Source organism: Phytophthora ramorum (assembly GCF_020800215.1).
Source record: "Phytophthora ramorum isolate Pr-102 chromosome Unknown Phyram_PR-102_s0018, whole genome shotgun sequence".
Lineage (NCBI taxonomy): Eukaryota > Oomycota > Peronosporomycetes > Peronosporales > Peronosporaceae > Phytophthora > Phytophthora ramorum.
The window spans coordinates 1,039,861-1,057,589 of NW_027150664.1; the positions used below are offsets into that span (position 1 = coordinate 1,039,861).

Sequence of the window (17,729 nt, forward strand, 5' to 3'; positions counted from 1 at the left end):
AGAAACTGATCGGAGTGGCGTAGCAATCGGGATGTAGTGGCAAGTTGTTCTTTATGCCATGCTCCGATCTCGACGAGGGTTTACTTTGATGAGTGGGGTAGTGTTCGTCGTCATCAAAGATGGCAGCACCGGTCCTCGAAAAGGTATCAGAACGAGGAAGGACGTACTACGTGGCCGCGATAGCGACGTCCAGCAGCTCATGCCGCAACTCGTGCTGCTCGCCTTGCTGCAACGCACGACGATTGCATTGGCAGGCATAACTCAGTGTCCGCGATCACCAGAAGCAGATTCACCTTTGTTTCCAGGTCGTGTGAGCTCATAAACGAGTCGTAGGATTAGTCTGTGGTCGCCAGCAACCCAAAATCGCGTGGTTGAACTCTTCGTGAGCGCGAGCGAGTTGGACGCAGCCAACTTCATTTGCAAATCTGCTCGGGACGACGCAATGGATTCGCACCGCCAAAGCACTCGAGACGGCACGGCCCTTCACTGGGACGAAACTTTGGCAGACGAGTCCAGCGCTCACACCCCAGTAAGGATGTCACGCAGGACTGGAGTTGTGCCGGTGACCAGGTCTGTGCCTAACGAGCACACCAAGCTGCTTGATGAAGAAGGCGACGAGCTGGAGAAGGAGACCAAAGAATACTTCCACACGAAACACGTCGGACTTCTTGCGCTCTTCGGTGCGTTCAAAGTACCAAATCAGAGGAGGGATCGACGGAGATACTAACCTTTTCCACTCTTGCTGCTGCTGCAGTGGTCATCTGGACAAACATTTTCCAAGCTGAAGCCGTGCAATACCTCCAGGTACTCCACCAAACTCACGTTGCTTCCTTCAACTGTGTCTCATCCGATCATTGGTTCTGATCTTCTGTTGCTGCTCAGACGGCAGTGAATTTCAAGAAGCCCTTCTTCGTCATGTGCTTCAGTCACGCAGCACCGGTAAACTACATCTTCATGAAGCCTTCTCTCGTTGTTCTTGTCACTGACTGGTGCGGCTTGGCTGTGAACAGGTTCTGCTACTGCCGCTCATTTTCACCTACTACCGTATCTGCGGCACCACTGAGGACCGACACGCTGGATTCAACATCACCAGTGTGCTCCAGCGCCACTCCATCGTCCCGCTCCCGAAACTTCTGCGCATGTCCGCCTTCCTTGGCCTGTTCTACCTCGTGGCAGACTACTTTTGGTTCTCGTCGCTGCAGATCTTGACGGTCGCAGCGGGTGCTGCCATCTTCAACAGCTCGCCGCTTTTCGTGTACTGCTTCTCCATCTGCCTTCTGCACGAGAAAGTGTCCGCGAAGAAGCTCTTTGGCGTCCTCATGGCGTTTATCGGCGTCACGATGGTGGTGTTGTACCAGGGCGGAGATGATGCAGGAGGCATTGGCAACCCCAGCGTGGTCGGAGGACTCATGATGGTCACTTCGGCCGTTTTGAACGCGGGCTACAACGTGTCCGTGGCTCTCACTGCGGGGGCAGATATCAACGACACCTCCACCCTGATGATCATGATGGGGATGAGCGGCATGTTCACAATTCCAGCCTGGTTCGTCGGCACCATTTTCTTCGCGCACTGTCCGTTCCCCTCGCTGTACGAGCCCATCGGGTTCCCGCCTACAGCCGAAGGAAATGTCATGCTGGCGATTGCCATTGTGATGTTTGTCACCAACTTCATCTTCCTGACGTTTGCTGTCTGCTGGACGTCGCCGCTGGAGACCAGTGTCGGGTTCATGCTCACGATCCCGTTGTCGGGACTCATGGACACGTTGATTCATCACGCGTCGTTCACGTGGCAGTGCATTGTCGGCTCAGCGTTGGTAATGACCGGGTTTTTGATCCTAGAACTCAGCTCGACGAAGCCACCATCACACCATACCACGACTCACGAGCCGAATGAGAAAGCACAAATGGTGTAAAGCCACGAGGGTGCTCTGCTTTGTGCGATAAACTTATCGTCAAGAGGATAATGGACGGCCAGCGAAGAAGTTAGTCGTTCACGCGTTTTGGGTTTATAGTGAAGCTGTACGGAATTCGAGCAGGAACTACTTCGAAGTATCTTGGATCTTACTAAAGCGACGAAGCTGATCCTTTTACTTAGTTGGCGGAGGATCCGTCGCAACAACCACAATACAGGTACAATCTGCACTCTCTTACGCGTTCGAGCTGGTTGAGTTCACCGCATCGTTCGCGTTTCCTGTTAACGTCTTACTGTCCGCGAGCATATTCAACTTGCAGTCACGGTCGAGCCGAGGAAGACTACATGTAGCTCGTCAGAGAACTAACCCAAGGTAGCCAGCCACAAGGTCTTGTCGAGTTGTCCATAATGCTATGACTAACAGCCAAGTTGAGCCTTTCGCCAGAATTTTGTGATGCACCGCATGTAGCAACAGCATCGACTGAGTTTGACCAGCAAACACCCAAGATTATTTACCCACCAAAAGTGCTAGTGTCGGCGATTGATCACAATTACCGAAGCTGGTGTTACTACTCAGCTAAACTCAAAAGTAAATATCCAGCTACGTTTCTCGGCCAGAGTTTGAATCCGTGATCACACTTGGCGCTCCATTGTCGTAGTTACTGACGACAATCGCTGGTGTCTCTGATGCAGGGCTACCGCGGCTACAAATGTGTGGAAAGCAGGACAACATGGCTCAGCATAACGGCCTTTGCACCCTTTCGACTGCTCTTCCAGGCAACGGTGGTGGAACTTGTGGCTGCAGGGAGAAGTGTTACTGAACGGTGGTGCTGTCGACGAAAACGAGGTCCATCAAATTGTGTAAAGATTATCCCTATGCACGCCACAAGCATCGAGGGATTCTGTCAGCTTGGCTGCATCCGACGCACATTTTGATTTCACAACGATTAAAACGCTCTTCCATCATGTGCGGCCACGAACTATTTCGTCAACAGCATAATACTGGTACTTGCTTCCGACATTTTCCATGGCATGACGATGGAGGCTCCACCCTCTGCACGAATACCTTCAAACTTCCACGTACAATTGTAAAACCCGGCAGAGAATGCAGTCTTCCAACACGATATTGCGCGATTCAAACTGGTGTGGGTATATCACCACCTGACAAAACACAAGACATATCCGGAAGTCCTTCGTACGCAATGCGCCATCGTGGAAAGCCAAGGGGTTGCTGGAACAAAACCGACAACTCTGGAGATGGAAAACGCTCATTAATTTAGTCAATAGCTGACCGCCAAGTTGGATAATACTAGATCCTTTCACTTAGCTGGCTCTGTTGCAACGACATTCTTTATTCAACCGCAGATCGGCCAAAACAGTATATTCGCTTCATCGCAGATATTTTGCTGTAGGCTCGTATGCGCTGCAGCAGATTCCTTCATGAGTCTACAGCAGCTGCGTTGCTAGCGGCGGCAGGATAGAAATGATCTAAACTGACAAGCTCCACTCTTTCGCTGCCTTCTTTCGTTCACTGTTCACTGTTCGCGATGTGCGCAGCTACACACACATTCTGCTCGCGACCGCATTCCTTCTTCTCGGTTTTGCACCGATCCTCCAGGTTACAAATTGGACGTTGATCGGGTTGGATACCATCTCGTTTGCCTCTGTTCTCGCCTTTCTGTCGATTGAGCTCTGGTTAATATAAATGGGCGACCAGGGACTCGTAGCTGACCGACCGTAGAATCATGCACATGCCTCAGCATTCCTTCGTTGGTGAGCATGTGTCCGTAGCTAAGTGGCGTTCGCACAACCATGTGGTTATTGCCTTGCTTCACTTGTTGTGGTCGTTCGGTTGACTGGCATGGAGTGAAACGAAGGTCGGTTGCTACGAAGTGGGACAGCTTAGCTATCCTGCACCTTCGCCAATCCAGAATAATCGGTGTTGTTCCAGAAGCCGTCGCTCGAATTGCTCCGCCGACGGCTCATTCGGTACCGCATGCTCCTCTACGAAGACGGGCACAACCTATAACGTTAATATACCTCCAATTGGAGCCCATATTCAACGGTCGTCCTCGTGCCAGCTGTGGGTCACGAGGGACGACCTGTACACATGCAAAAGGAATTGGTCTCGTACCTCCGTAGACGCTGAGGCGGCCTGACAGGCTAGATGAGCGCGAGGAGTAGTGTGGGCTTCCGCAGGGCTGTGCGGCACGTTGGCCAGTAGCAGGGGCGTCGGCGTCCTCCGGAGGAAACATCCGCCAGTTCTCGTCGTCCGAATGGCCTGGGCTAGAGTTGCTGGATCCGGGGCTGCGAGGCCGGCCTGGGAGTGTATAACGAGCTTCCATTCGGCTCGGCATCACCCCAGGGCAGTAGCCATCATCTTCAAAGCCATGCTCGTAATGTGGGAATCCATCTTGGCATTGGCGAGCAGCCATAGTCATCGAATATCCGGTGTTTTGAGGGTTCGACTGTGGGGCACCCGGTTGGCGATCCTCATTCTGATCGACACTATTCATTCCAAGCACCCTTGACTGTAGTAGCGATCCATTGGGGTTACTTCGTGGCATCCTAGGACCTACACGTGCCATACTCGGCACTAGGTATTTCGTCCGTTCCTTTAGTCGATGCATATCTTTGAGGATCCCGCACATGCCTGACCGAATCTCGTCCATTTCCTCGTGTACACGCTCCGTCTCGTTATCCTGCACTTCTCGAATGTTAGCCATTTGCCGCGATACGAGATCCTCCAGATGCCGTCGGAAGGACTGGTTCTCCTGTACTAGGTTCTGCTTAAGCTGAAACATCTCAGCATGAAGTTCGTCCAGCTGCGTTAGCGCTAGATTTATCCGGTCCGTTGTATCCTGCTGGGTAGGCCCCGACACGCTTTTGCACGAAGCAACTGACCCTTCCTCAATAATCTGCGTTCTGTACTGGCAAACCTCATCCTTTAGCCGCTGGACCTGCTGTCGATTCTCAACCATCCGCACATCGGCGCACAACACGTCGTCTCCGTCAAACGGCTCTGGTTCCTGATACGCGCTCTCCGCGAGGTCTCCCAGCCTCGAGACCAACCTGTTCATCTCCTGAGTACACTCGTGCCTGAAATTCTGCAGCTGCGTGGCCGTGAGTCCCCGGCAGCGCTTTAGCGTGTCCACCTGCGCCGAGCAGTTGGAGATCTGCACGAGCGATTCCTGAATCAGCGCCGCGTTCTTCGTCGACCGTTCCTGATAGTCCTTCTGCAGCGTCGACAGCTCGTTCGCCACGGCGTTGAGCGCTCCCAGCCCCAGCAGCAGCTCGTGCGTCTCCTCATCCCGCAGAGAAAACTTACACTTCAGCGACGCCACACTCATCTGCAGCTGTTCGTTCTTGGCCGCAATAGCTGCCAGCTCCACCGTAATATCGGGCGGGTCGCCGCCTCCTTCGTCCTCCACGTCCTGCTGAGCTGCGTTCGCCGGGAACGGGCTCTTCTCCTCTTTATTACTCCACATTTCTAAAGTAATAATAAAAAAATTATTAGAAGCGATAAGAATTCGTAAATTATTCGGCATCACTTCGCTGCGTACCGTAGGCGAGCGCGGAGGACGAGGCGGGCGGCGGCGTCTCCGTCTTCTTCTTGTGCTGCGTCTCCAGCTCGCCCGCGGACGCCACGCGTGCCCGCTTGTTGGTGTCGCGCACGGAGGCTGCCATGTCGGGGCTGTTGGCTGAGGCTTTTTGCCTTCAAAGAAAAGTTTCAAAAGCGAGGCCAGTCGCGTCCTCTCCAAGAGCATACACAGAGTGAATGTAAATCGAAGTGATCGCTGCATGTATCTTTATGTTGTTAGATAGGGAAATGAGGTGCGCCACACTCCGCTGAGCCATTCCGCATTTTGATGGTGCGCAAGAAGAGGAAGGGTGTGGTCAAGGAGGCGCAGGCCGAGGGCGGCGCGGCGGCCCCCGAGGGCGTGGACCTGCGCCGCGTGCTGCAGACGGTCCCCATGGACGCGGATCTACCTGCCGCACTGGGCGGTGGCAGCCTGGCACAGTGGTACGAGGCGCTGTGCGACGCGCAGGGCAACATCTACGACCAACTTAAGCGGCTGCAGCTCTTCCGGTCCAAGTGCAAGTTGCTGGAATCAGACGGGAACCAGGAACTAAAATTAGCCATTTGGCACCTGGTGTTCCGTCTCAGCGTGGCGCTGGACGCGCAGCCGCTGCGCAAGAACCTGGGGCTGATCCTGGACGTGCTAGCGAAGCAGGAGGTTACAGGCTCAGAGCTGCAGGTCGCAGCGGCGGAGGAACTCAAGACGTTCCTGACGACGCTGTGGACGGAGACGGAGGATCCGACGCCTGAGAGCCGCGTGCAGATGCTGGACCGGATGCTGCACCTGGTGGAGTTTCCTTTTCTGGCCCGAGTTCTCGTGGAGAATCCAGTGGGAAAGGAACAGAACGGAGCAGCCCAGCACCTGCTACAGTTCGTAACGAGCTGTGCCGATCAGTTGGAGACGCTGGGAGCCCCCATTGTCGAGTATCAGAACCAGGGTGAGGAAGACGAGCAGGATGTGGAGACGTTGGAAGCTGCTGCGTCCACGAACGTGGTGCTCCTGGCTTCGGAGCGCTGCGGCCATGCGCTGAAAAGCGTGATTGTGTTGGCCACGATGAAGGACGTTCTTGACAGACGCTTGGAGCAGTGTCGTGGAGAGAGCCTGGATAAGCTGACAGAGGCGTTCCTTCGTATTGTGAAGCACTGTGTGCTGCTGTTGCAGACGAATGTGGTGCACAAGGACCTGCTCACTCAGGCAGGACTGGCTTACTGCTTGCTACTTCGTTTGTTGCTGCAGGTGTCGAGCAGGGGTTCGGGTGATTCGAACACGGCTACGAAGCTGCTGTTGCAGACGGCTTATCCAGAACTAAACATTGTTAGCCCCGATGCATGTGTCAACGTGCAGCTTCGGGTGCATGTCGAAAAGGACGTGGAAAGCTTTGGTGATCTGTCGAGGCTTGCGGTGTGCCGGGGTCTGCTGAACAGCCTCATGAATGATGAACTTGCTCTCCCAGCTGCATGTCTTGGGCTTGACGAAGACCAGAAGACCGAGCAAAGCGCGCTGGATGCAATCTTTACCGGCGTCCAGCAATTCTGTGACCAGGAGTCGTACAATACGCGCTTGTATGCGTTCCAGGTTCTGGAGGCATTTCTTCGCCGTGCGGTGCCTATTCTGCAGAAACAAAAACAGGAAATCACCTCCGATGGAGGTGATCACCCTGCTGTATTGGCGATGGAAACGCTTACGATCCTGACGAGTGCCGTATTGCTGAACTGGGAGCACCCGTCTAAGAAGGTGAACCAGTTCATGGCTGCTGTCTTCGCACACATTGTGAACTATTTCGTCCTTTCCGGTGGATTCCAAAAGTGGAGTGATGCAATCATGCCTCGATTGGTGGAGCTTCCACCTACCAGTAGGGCTAAGTATGGTTCCTTGACGCTGTTGGTTCGCGAAGCCGGAGCCAAGCCTGTGCTACAGGCGAGTCCAGCATTGCTAACATCGTTGCTCTCGGCGGTGGGTCAAAAGGACTACGCTGCACCTGCAGCAGCTAACTTGTTTGCGCAGATTCTCGATGACCTTAGCCAGGGAGACGGCAAGAAAAATGGCGTGATAAACAGTCCAAAGGCGAAGGCTGACAACGAGTCCGTTTCTGCGTGGCGTCAACTCTGGCTACCGGATGTGGTTAAGGTGCTTCTGTCGCGTGACGCGAATCTTCGTTCACGCGTGGCCATGTATGTGATCCCGCTTCTTTTGAAGAAGGACCCGGATTGTGTGCCAGTCTTGATCAAGCATCTCCAAGAGGAAGCTACGAAAGAGCAAGTTGATGGAGAGGCTGCTAATATTGCGCTGTGGGCAGAGCTCGAAGTACTCAAGTTTGCCCGCAAGAAAATGGCACCAGAGAAATTGGTTGGTGTGTCGATGGGTGAAATTGAGCGTGGCCTTCGCCACGCTAATGGAGAAACACGGGGCACAGCCTTTGATGCGTTGTGTGCGTCGCTGAAGTCGACCAGCATGCCTACGGACGATGAATTGCGGCTCGTGAAGTACTATTTGGTGGTGAATGGCAAGGAAATTGGCCCTGCTGGTCGTATGAACACCTTGATCGGACTCAAGACTGTGCTAATTCGCATTAAGGAGACTCTTCGCCTCGCGAGCAAAAAACAGGCAAAACGGGATCCCTCAGTTCGCGATGAATGCGCCGCTGCTGTATCATTTAAGCACTGGGTCGAGTTATTTATTGTCGCCTCTGTGTACCCCGGTGCGCTCCCGCAGCGTTTAACATTGGGCCTGGAGGTTCTTCTTCTTTATGTCCAGCTGTTTGGTCTTGGAAATGACGAAATTCATGCTGTAAAAGCCCCTCGTAGCCTCTTGCTCACGGGGCAGATGGTCACGACTCTCCTCAACATGCTAATTAGCGCGTGGGATTCAATTCGGTCATTGACCTTCACAATATTGGACTTGTATCCGGACGAGCTTCCAGGCTACTCAACGCGCGAAGAGCTTCGCACTCTCGTAGATTGGGCTGTGGGGCTTTGTGGTAGCCCTCGTCAGCGCGAAAGTGACGCTGGTGCGATGTTTATCCGGTTGTTGTTTCAGAAATGCAGCGTGGCCATTCAACGATATGACTTGTCGTTTCAGCGCACGTCAGAACTCCCAAGCGATGATGCTGAAGATATCACTGCCAATGCCGATGTGGCTTTCGTATTGCAGCTAGCGCAAGTGATTCTGTCACGCATTGGAGCTCTAAGCCCAGCTGAAATCCGTCGGGGCGAGTCCCCACTCGTGCATGGCTTCTTGCTGTCGCTGCATTACGTGCTTGAAAATGTGGATTTTGATAACCTTCCTACCAGTGAGACTGCAGAGTGGCCGCGTGCAATCACGCAGGTGTTCTCAGCTATTCACCAATCTATGCGTGCGTCGCTTGCTGTGGTCGGCGATGCGACCTCCGGTGTCGGAGACGAAGAGCTGTCAGCTTCATTCGCTGGTGTTGTGGGCGAGGTAAGTGCGGTGGCTAAAACTTCGAGCGCAGCGCTGCGAGTAGACTGTCGCGGTCACTTGATCGTTGAGAACGGCGATGGTGGTGGTGAGGAAGAGAATGGAAATGCTGAGCAGCGTGCTGTTGTGGGCAGTTGGCTTGCAGCCCGAGAGTGCGGTGCCATTCTCGAACTGCTCATGCGCCGTGTACCGCTTCCGAGCTCGAACCCGAGACCGGGTGCCATCTCCTACTTCACGGTTGAAATGGCGCAACGGGGTGGAGAAACACTGCTTAACTCACTGTTTGAGCTCAAGCACAAGGGTGCCGTTGCGATGGCATACCAGGCATTTGAGGGTGTCTGCCGTGCATTCCTTGCCCATGGTGAGCAAAACGCAGTGCTCGGTGGTTTGCCAGCGCGATGGGCTGATCGCCTTCTAGAGCGGTTGGAGCGCTCAGAGCAGCACTTCATTTTGCGTCGCAGCTCAGGTTTTGCGTTCAGCTTCGTGGCAATTCTTCGTGCTGAGCCGCGGAATTCTGCTGCTGTGATTCTACCGAAGGTGATGTCGACATTGCTGCGTCTTGCAGGCGAGGACACTGATGCTGCCGAGAAGCGTGATACGCACCAGGAACACCATTCGCTGTGGCGTGCTCGTGTCCACGCACTGAACATTTTGAAACTTATTTGCCAGGACGGAGTCCTTGCAGAGGATGTAGCCCGCTACGTCGTGGATATGTTTGAGCTTGCCGTGCGAGGATTTGACTGCGGATCGTGGGCTGTACGCAACTCTTCCATGATGCTTTTCGCTGCGGCTACCCAGCGTGCGATTGGGGACAAGCGCATTGCAGACGGCGGAACTCGCCAGCAGGTTGCCAGCGACGACGTGTTTTCTCGTTTCCAGCAACTCCGTGGCTTCCTTGCTCGTGAGTTGTCAAAGTTGTTGGCTACGGACAGCAAGTCTAGTGGGGCATTGGGCGGAGCCGCACCACCCGGCTTATACCCGTTGCTACTGTTCCTAAGTCGTCTTCGTCCTGGAGACGAGGATGATCAACGTGTAGCAGAGGCATCAGCCTCACCGTGTGAAGACGGAAGTGGGTTGGCGAGCTTCGTCCCGCTTGTAGTAAAGTGTGCCTCGCAGCCTACAATGGCCATCCGACACATGGCTGCTAAGGTTGTGGCAGCCATCGTGAGTGATGCTGATGCTGCATCCGTGTTATCCACTCTGTGCGATAAGCTTCCTCATGGCATCCGAAACGCTAAGGAGCATGCGGATGTGAAGGGATTCTCCCACAACTACGTTCATGGAGTGCTAACTCAGATCCGCCACCTGACGACTAAGTACTTGTTCGTTGGAGGCGACCAGAGAAAAGCTACGCCTATCTTGAAAGATTCTCAAGCTGAATTCTTCGACATTGTGGTCACCAAGCTCCTCCCGTCGACTATGTGGTTATGGGCAGGACAGGATACAGCATCAATCAATGCTGTCATCCGGGCGGAACTAGTGGCGACTGTGGGCGTGATCCTTCAATTCTACGCTTCAGATGCTCCGGTCGCGCTCTCGACACTGAAGTCAGACTCGACGAGAGATGCGTTTGTACAAATGGCTGGACAGATTCAAACCGAAGTTGAGCAGCAGCTCCAGCAGCGATGCGATTCTGATCGCAATGCGGCAGTGCTTTTGTCTTCCAGACCGGGCATGTACGTACTAGATCGCGCATTGGTGTCGATTTGGTTCAGCTTGTGGGCTGTTCGTGCTGGTGGTCAGCAGCTCGACTTGCTCTTACAGAAGATGTTGGTAAGCAACGTACTTCAAATTCGCAAGAAGGCTGTCAAGCAGTTTTCGAACAAGTTGGCCATTGCAGATTTGGACCCCGATGCTGTTGCTGAGCTTCAAGCGCTTTTGATCGACCAGTTCTTGGTGGAGACCCACCCGAAGGTGCGCGCCCGAGAGCTGCAGCTACTCGTAGGATGCCAGCTTCATCTGCCTATTGCCGACACGCAGACTCAAAGACCCCAGCTGCAAGCACAATTAACGCGCACTCTGAGCGTCTCGGCCGATACGCAAGTTCTAGCGCCGGCGTTGGAGCTGCTTGCTCTAATGGCATACCAGCAGCAGAGTACTTCTAGCGCCGATGCTGCTTTGTACCAGATTCTGTGCCAAGAGATCGAGGAGCGGTCCGACGAGAACCAACCGTTAATCCTTCGCCAAGCTGCCGCCTCTGCGCTTCATCACAGCGGGCTTCTACTTTTGCACACTACGCAGGGAGCTGACGCTACGAGTGTTGATCTTGCACTGGCTGGCTGGCTGAGCGCGCTGCGTCTCCTTCAAGATGACGACGTGCGCGTGAGATCTTCTGGTCGGCATGCTGTACAAAAGGCGCTTGGAACGACAGCTTCCTCCCCGGGAGATTCGGTATCGGACGCAACGGTGCTACCACTAGCGGTGGAATACATCACAGCCTCCTTTGCGCGTACTGGGCACGGCGCTGCACATCTGTCCAAGGTGCTTTTTGAACTGGTCGATGCTCCGACCGTGCTTGCTGCGTACACGGGTGCTGCTGGAGCAAAGGCGCAGGATTGGGATGACCTGTGCCGCCGCATCTTCGAGTCCGAGAGCAGCAATTACTTCGCCGAGCGCGAGATCCTTGCACAAAACATCGTCTACTCGCTGCTTGCTCGTTCAACTGAAGATGGAGAATCGATGCGTCTACTGCGCATGCAGGTCTTGACGGCCGTGGCTGCCGCGCTAACCACTCTGAACCAGGAAGCACGTCGTGAGGCTGGCGGCCAGTGGCTGGGTGGTATCACCTACTACTCGGATGTTTTTGCTCCGCTGTTTGGCCTCCTCTCGGCGGGTGTTGCCGTTCTGACCTCGACCCCTCTCGCGGCTGAGCTTGAGCCTCTGGCACTGCAAGTTCGTGAGGTTGCCCAGGAAGCGTGCACTATCCACACCAACGATGGGGTCACGCACCCGCTTGTGTTCCGAGCGTTTGAACTGCTTGCCAGTAAGGACCAACAAACAGACGCTGAGCCTGTGAGAGAGCTGCTGTATTTGACGCCGTACTGGTCAGCCCTGACCGTGAAGGCGGAGTCGAGTTGAGAACCCCAGTAGGTTTTAGATAGACAGACACCTACCCAATAGATTGTTGTTGGCAGCCCACAGCTGGTTGAGCGCCTCAGCTCGAGGCACCATAATCTGCATGTTGATGTCTTGGACCCTATAGCCTGGACACCGCAATCGCCCGGGCACCATCAGCACAGACACCTCCGCAGCAGACTTCCCAACCATTTCTGAATTTCCCAAGTTCATCTCGATTCAAGCTGCTTCGACGATGTCTCTCAAGGGGAAGATTGCTGTGATCACGGGCGCGTCGATGGGCATTGGCGCTGCGACTGCCCGCCGCTTTGCGCAGCAAGGAGCGAGCATGGCGTTGCTTGCGCGGTCCAAGGACAAGCTAGGCCAGCTCGCGGAGGAACTGCAGGGCGTGCCCGGCTGTGGACGTGTGGTGTACTTCTCGGTTGACGTGCGGGACAGCAAGGCGCTGGCTGCAGCCATGGCCGACAGTGTCAAGGAGCTGGGCGGACCCGTGGACGTGCTGATCAACAACGCCGGGCTTGCTCTCGGTGCGCCAGCCTGTTTCCATGATCAATCGATCGGCGACATTTCCATGATGGTGCAGACGAACATGAGCGGCGTTTTGTTCGCTGCCCACGCCGCACTCAACCAGGGCGGGATGGTCGCGCAGAAGCGAGGTGTGATCGTGAACGTGACGTCGGTGACGGGTCTGGAAGCGCCTCCATTCCCCGGTGAGGCTGTGTATCACATGGCCAAGGCGGCGCAGGAGGGGTTCTCCAACTCGCTTCGCAACGAGTTGTGCGGCACAAACATCAAGGTCGTGGTTGTGCGTCCCGGCGTGGTGGCCACCAACTTCCATGAGCAGCGCGTTGGCTTCGACAAGACCATGTACTCGCAGTTCTTGGAGGGCTACGAGCCGCTGGTGTCTGACGATGTTGCGGACGCCATTTCATGGGTGCTGGAGAAACCGGAGCGAGTGATGGTCAAGGCACTCGACGTCGTGCCTACGGCGCAGCGCAGCCTCAGCGTCTTCGACCGCGAGTGGAATGTGCGCAACGCCAAGTAGACGCACTACAGCGGATGACAAGAAGGATATTCAGTAGGCTAACGAAAAATACACATTGCTTTTTTCCCCTTGTGAGTTGTGGTAGGCCTTTGTCACGCATCAGTGGTCATCATGACCCAAGATGACCACTGTGCAGATTCGAGACTTTCTAGAGGATCCCCAGACCCAGTCACTGACGGAGAAACCAGGGCCTAAATAAAAGGAGCGCACGGTGCACCTTACTGACCTCGAAAGCAAACAGTAACGAGCACGGTATTTGCTACTGTTTGCTTTCGAGGTCAGCTCTGAGATCCAGTACCGGACCGTATTTGTAGGAGAACGCATGTCCAGATATCTCTTCGTCCAGTGATGCAGTCAAGGTTCCGCAAGCGCACGTTTTCTTCAAGACCGACATGGAGAGCAATGAATGTTCGTCCCATAAGGAGATGTCAAGATCAGTGTCAAGGCGCAAGCTAGATGGCGTAAAAGCTCCGGGTGAGAACCGGTCGCCCGTGCCCGCCCAATGTCCCCTGTCCCAGTGCGATGCAGTACTCCAACCCATGAGCCACCTTACCATCCGGATCCCATGCGCGTATAACTAACCCCGGACTTGATCAACGAGTCCACGAGACCTCTTTGGAGTGGCCCACCGTGACGTCTGAAGTCCCAAGCCAGCAGAATGAAGCAGCGAGGAGGATGCAAGCGAAGTCATGGTAGATGACGGAAACTCACAGCTTTCAAGCAACGTAGTTATACTATCTGTAGGTAACTAGTTAAATTGAAGTAGCTGACTCTCTCTGCTTTCGAGGTCAGCTCATCGATTTGCTTTCTTGAAGACCGTTCTGTCTGCAAATCTCGCCGCGCCAATACACACAGTATTAGTCAGACGCTTCACGCGATCCGATCAAAGGTGTCTTTGGGACGACAACGTTGTACTGTACACAAATGTCCGAAATCTAGTCAGACCAATATCCGGACGGTCGAAAGCTGCAGTCAAAAAGCGGTGCACAGCATCACCAAATATCGCCCTGACCAGGTTAACCATGGGTTGTGGTAGCTGCCAAGAATCTCACTAAGGATGTACTCCACACGACGTGCTGGAGTCTGCCACACAATAGGTGCTGGCGCAGACGCCAACGTTCTCGCTGGACTATCTCGACACGCGCGACTTGTTCGAGCACACTGCCTCGCTGGTTCACACGAACACGTACTTCGATGGTAAAGATCCTGCGTTCGTGAACGAAAGCAACGGTGTCATCGCTTGACGGAAATTGCCGCCCAACGACCCGGAGTGCACTTGCAGCACGACTCAGCTCGAAACAACCAACATCAAGGCCTCGATCGGCTTTGGTGGCAATGCGAACAAATCGGTGAGTGTGGCCGTTGCCCGCACAATCGTGTTGGATATTGAACGAGCGCATTTCGGACGAATTCGCACGGTGGCCATCGCCATGTACGACGTCGCGGCCTGCTTGATGACGCCTTGTAGATTGCCAGCCCCATCCGCGACACGCTTGACATATAAACGCGGTGCACTGGAGGCAAATCTCGCACCGAGTGGACAGCGAACAAGAGTCGATGCTGTCCCCCACGCCAGCCGAGCCACAATTTCCCACGTGAGAGTCTCAGACTGAGGCGCTACGTGCGCAGTCTGCTCGAGGTAACAGGGCGAAAGTCCCTTCCACCTCCCGAATTGCTCCTTGCACGTGTGACGCTCGACCAGGTGCGCAGATGACTTGACGTGCTGGAGCTTTGCAGTGCGTCAACTTGACATTCGTAGCGTGGGATTATCTGGTTGCGCAGTGATCGACCTGTGCACCACCTCAAACCTATTTACGGTCATAATCTCCACTGTGCTTATCCGATTCAATCTCTATTTAAATAGAACTTCCCTAAAGACTATTCCTTTGCTACCCCCTAGATAGTTGAAAATAGGTCCGACTCTTTTCTGAACATCATCCGGTTACCAGGAGCACAACATTGTTGACGCCTTGACTCGAGGCTGCACCATCAGAATCACGACAACGATCTCAACGATGGTGTCTCCAGCACCCAAACCTCTCATTTTCCAACTCACTTTGGCCTGAGCACCCTTCGTCCACATCCAGTATGGTGTCCTTCGTCAACGTTGTCGCCGCTATCGCCGTGTCCTTCGCCAGCCAGAGCGAGGCGAGTCTCGACGTGAACCTCCTCCCGGAAGGAACGTACTTCAAGCCCTCGGGCCGCATCGTGTCGGGCGTTGTGGGCACCTCGACGCTCTTCCGCCGCTCCCCCTGCCCCGGACTCAACACCTTAGCCAACCACGGCTACCTGCCGCGTGATGGCCAAAACATCACCAAAGCCGTGCTGGGCCCCGCCGTCATGTCGGTCTACAACTTGGGCGAGGACGCCACCGCCACGCTGCTGGCGCTTGTTCCGGACACGTTCACGCTCGATTACCTCTCCACGCACAACGTGATCGAGCACGACGCGTCGCTCATCCACAACGATGAGTACTTTGGCGGTGACCCGGCTCAGGTGAACATCACGTTGGCCGAGCAGCTCCTCGAGCGCGGACTCACGAGCGGAACGCTGGGCGTCACGGAGATTGGCGCTGCTCGTAAGGCTCGCCTCGCGGACAGCCTCGCCATCAACCCGAACGTGACGTTCGGCACCACACAACAGACGCTCGCCTTCCTCGAGTCGTCCATTCTGCTGCTGGGCTTCGGCGCCAAGACCAACGAGAGTGTCTCGGTGGACGTCGCTCGCTCTTTCCTCGTCGATGAGAAGATCCCGGATGGATGGACTCGTGCAGCTAGCGCCATCAGCGCCACTGAGGCTCGTGCCACCGCCGCAAAGATCGCCGCTGCTTCGACCTAGGAGAGCCTAGGAGATAAGTGAAGCTGTAGACAGTAGCTATAGGAACTCCAAATGAACTATTCATTACAACAACTCCAGTTGTACTAGCATTGCCGACAAGATACAATGAAGACTTGTTAGTTTGCTGCTGACGAACAAGCTGAAGTCAACTTATTTTACCGTAGTTCAAGTGCTGACATACGCTGCCTCTGCATGCCTCAGCTACAAGCCACACAAACAACCACTGCGGCCTGGGAATTTGTGTGGCGAAACCAAATCGCAGAGTGAGATCGGTGGAGTACCTGGAGGTATTGCACGACTTCAGCTTGGAAAATATTTGTCCAGATGACCACTGCAGCAGCAGCAAGCGTGCAAAAGATTAGTATCTCCGTCGACCCCTCCTCTGATTTGGCACTTCGAACGCACCGAAGAGCGCAAGAAGTACGACGTGTTTCGTGAGGAAGAATTCTTTGGTCTCCTTCTTCAGCTCGGCGCCTTCTTCATCAAGTAGTTTGGTGTGCGCGTTTGACACCGACTTCAAGTCCATTCAGTCGTACGACACTGAGCTCAAGAGAAATCGACTTCTCGGTCCTCTGCTTCCTGGAGTTGGAGGAGGATGCCCGCCAAGACGACATTAATCAAACCCAGGAAAGAGACGATATTTGTCAATATCTCGGACCAGTCAGTCAAAACCATTCGTATGTCATGCTCGCCCGATGCAATCATCGGCCAATTATTGAGGAGGCATTCGCCACTTCGTGGACAGATCAACGACTTGTGTTCGGCGGTTCGCGTATAAGCGGCAATCAAAAGCTTTCGTCCTGTGGTATCAAGCACGGAGACACCATTTGCATGGCCTTGGAGCAAGTTGGTGGAGGTAGGTATGCTTTTGCCAACGTCTCGGACGACTCGGCATTGGAGGGGCTCGAGTTTTCCAAGACGGCCCCTGACTGGCGCGGGTGTGACACCGGACTCAACCTCGAAGGACGATGCGAGATGCCAAGCTGTGCTGCATTTAGAAAAATGATTATTTTGCCCAAACAGTTCGAGTCGTTCAACATCGTCAACGACGGCAGCAGCCCATGCCCCAGGTGCTGGTCCAAGGTGAAGCCCCTCACGTGTGAGTTTTATGACTGTGCCTGTAAGTTCGAAGGCGTGACGGCAGATGGTGGCGTCCCCGTCAGCTCACCCTGGTGAGAAGCGAGCGGGGAGAAGTATCATCGCTTTGACGCGGATGAAAAGTATGGGTCTGTGGAATGGGAAAGTCTGCTGGTTGTTGTCATGGAGCGAGGCATGTCGACTGCAGCTCGGCTAACGGAAGACAAGAAGCCCAAGAGGGAGAAGGAGATCGAGCTCTGCACTATCTGCTGAGTGCTTCCGAAATCGAAAACTACAACTCAATGTGGTCACCATTTTCACCGTGGTTGCCTTGGCAAGTGGAACAAGTGGTGCAAAAAGAGACCCAAGTATTGATATGAAGCAACATTACACCCGATCATGCATAGCAATTCAAGAATGAAAATAAAAATAAAACCCCGAATACTGCTCCCGCTCTACTGCTAGAATAGTGCTGGAAGTTCTTTCCTTCAACTTGTCTTACATTGCTCTGCGGCACACAGTGCAACTCGGCAAGCTGGCGCGACTATTACACCATTGCGTCCTTGCGGGGAGAAACACTCGATGACGATGGCTTTACCGCACATTGATCCATTCGCAATGATATTGAGGTGCCGGTTTGCAAATGCTGATGCAGTTTTTGTCGTGTCGACCAGGGTGACGTCAACATTCACTGGGCGTGACTTGCGGTTGCCGCCCGCAGAGGACGCGTTGACGACAGAGGACTGGTACTGATTTAACAGGAAGG

General features: G+C 54.3%; 6 protein-coding genes across 6 annotated transcripts; 4 read left to right on the top strand and 2 right to left on the bottom strand.

Annotated features, from left to right (window-relative positions):
- Window positions 1-442: 442 nt before the first annotated feature.
- Window positions 443-1,913, top strand: KRP23_13705 (putative vacuolar membrane protein; the record flags this gene model as incomplete). The annotated part of the gene is made up of 4 exons (XM_067884451.1): window positions 443-680; window positions 755-804; window positions 883-939; window positions 1,011-1,913. The coding sequence occupies 4 exons, from the start codon at window positions 443-445 to the stop codon at window positions 1,911-1,913; spliced, it is 1,248 nt and encodes a 415-aa protein (XP_067738468.1).
- A 1,905-nt stretch (window positions 1,914-3,818) lies between these two features.
- KRP23_13706 (uncharacterized protein) lies at window positions 3,819-5,599 on the bottom strand (the record flags this gene model as incomplete). Its single annotated transcript, XM_067884452.1, has 3 exons — window positions 3,819-3,916; window positions 4,047-5,402; window positions 5,476-5,599. The coding sequence occupies 3 exons, from the start codon at window positions 5,597-5,599 to the stop codon at window positions 3,819-3,821; spliced, it is 1,578 nt and encodes a 525-aa protein (XP_067738469.1).
- A 182-nt stretch (window positions 5,600-5,781) lies between these two features.
- On the top strand, window positions 5,782-12,006 carry KRP23_13707 (Thyroid adenoma-associated protein-like protein; the record flags this gene model as incomplete). Its single annotated transcript, XM_067884454.1, has 1 exon — window positions 5,782-12,006. The coding sequence occupies one exon, from the start codon at window positions 5,782-5,784 to the stop codon at window positions 12,004-12,006; it is 6,225 nt and encodes a 2,074-aa protein (XP_067738470.1).
- A 232-nt stretch (window positions 12,007-12,238) lies between these two features.
- On the top strand, window positions 12,239-13,048 carry KRP23_13708 (Serine 3-dehydrogenase; the record flags this gene model as incomplete). Its single annotated transcript, XM_067884455.1, has 1 exon — window positions 12,239-13,048. The coding sequence occupies one exon, from the start codon at window positions 12,239-12,241 to the stop codon at window positions 13,046-13,048; it is 810 nt and encodes a 269-aa protein (XP_067738471.1).
- A 2,088-nt stretch (window positions 13,049-15,136) lies between these two features.
- Window positions 15,137-15,886, top strand: KRP23_13709 (putative sterigmatocystin biosynthesis peroxidase stcC; the record flags this gene model as incomplete). The annotated part of the gene is made up of 1 exon (XM_067884456.1): window positions 15,137-15,886. The coding sequence occupies one exon, from the start codon at window positions 15,137-15,139 to the stop codon at window positions 15,884-15,886; it is 750 nt and encodes a 249-aa protein (XP_067738472.1).
- A 165-nt stretch (window positions 15,887-16,051) lies between these two features.
- KRP23_13710 (uncharacterized protein) lies at window positions 16,052-16,412 on the bottom strand (the record flags this gene model as incomplete). Its single annotated transcript, XM_067884457.1, has 3 exons — window positions 16,052-16,087; window positions 16,168-16,217; window positions 16,292-16,412. The coding sequence occupies 3 exons, from the start codon at window positions 16,410-16,412 to the stop codon at window positions 16,052-16,054; spliced, it is 207 nt and encodes a 68-aa protein (XP_067738473.1).
- Between the last annotated feature and the right edge of the window lie 1,317 nt (window positions 16,413-17,729).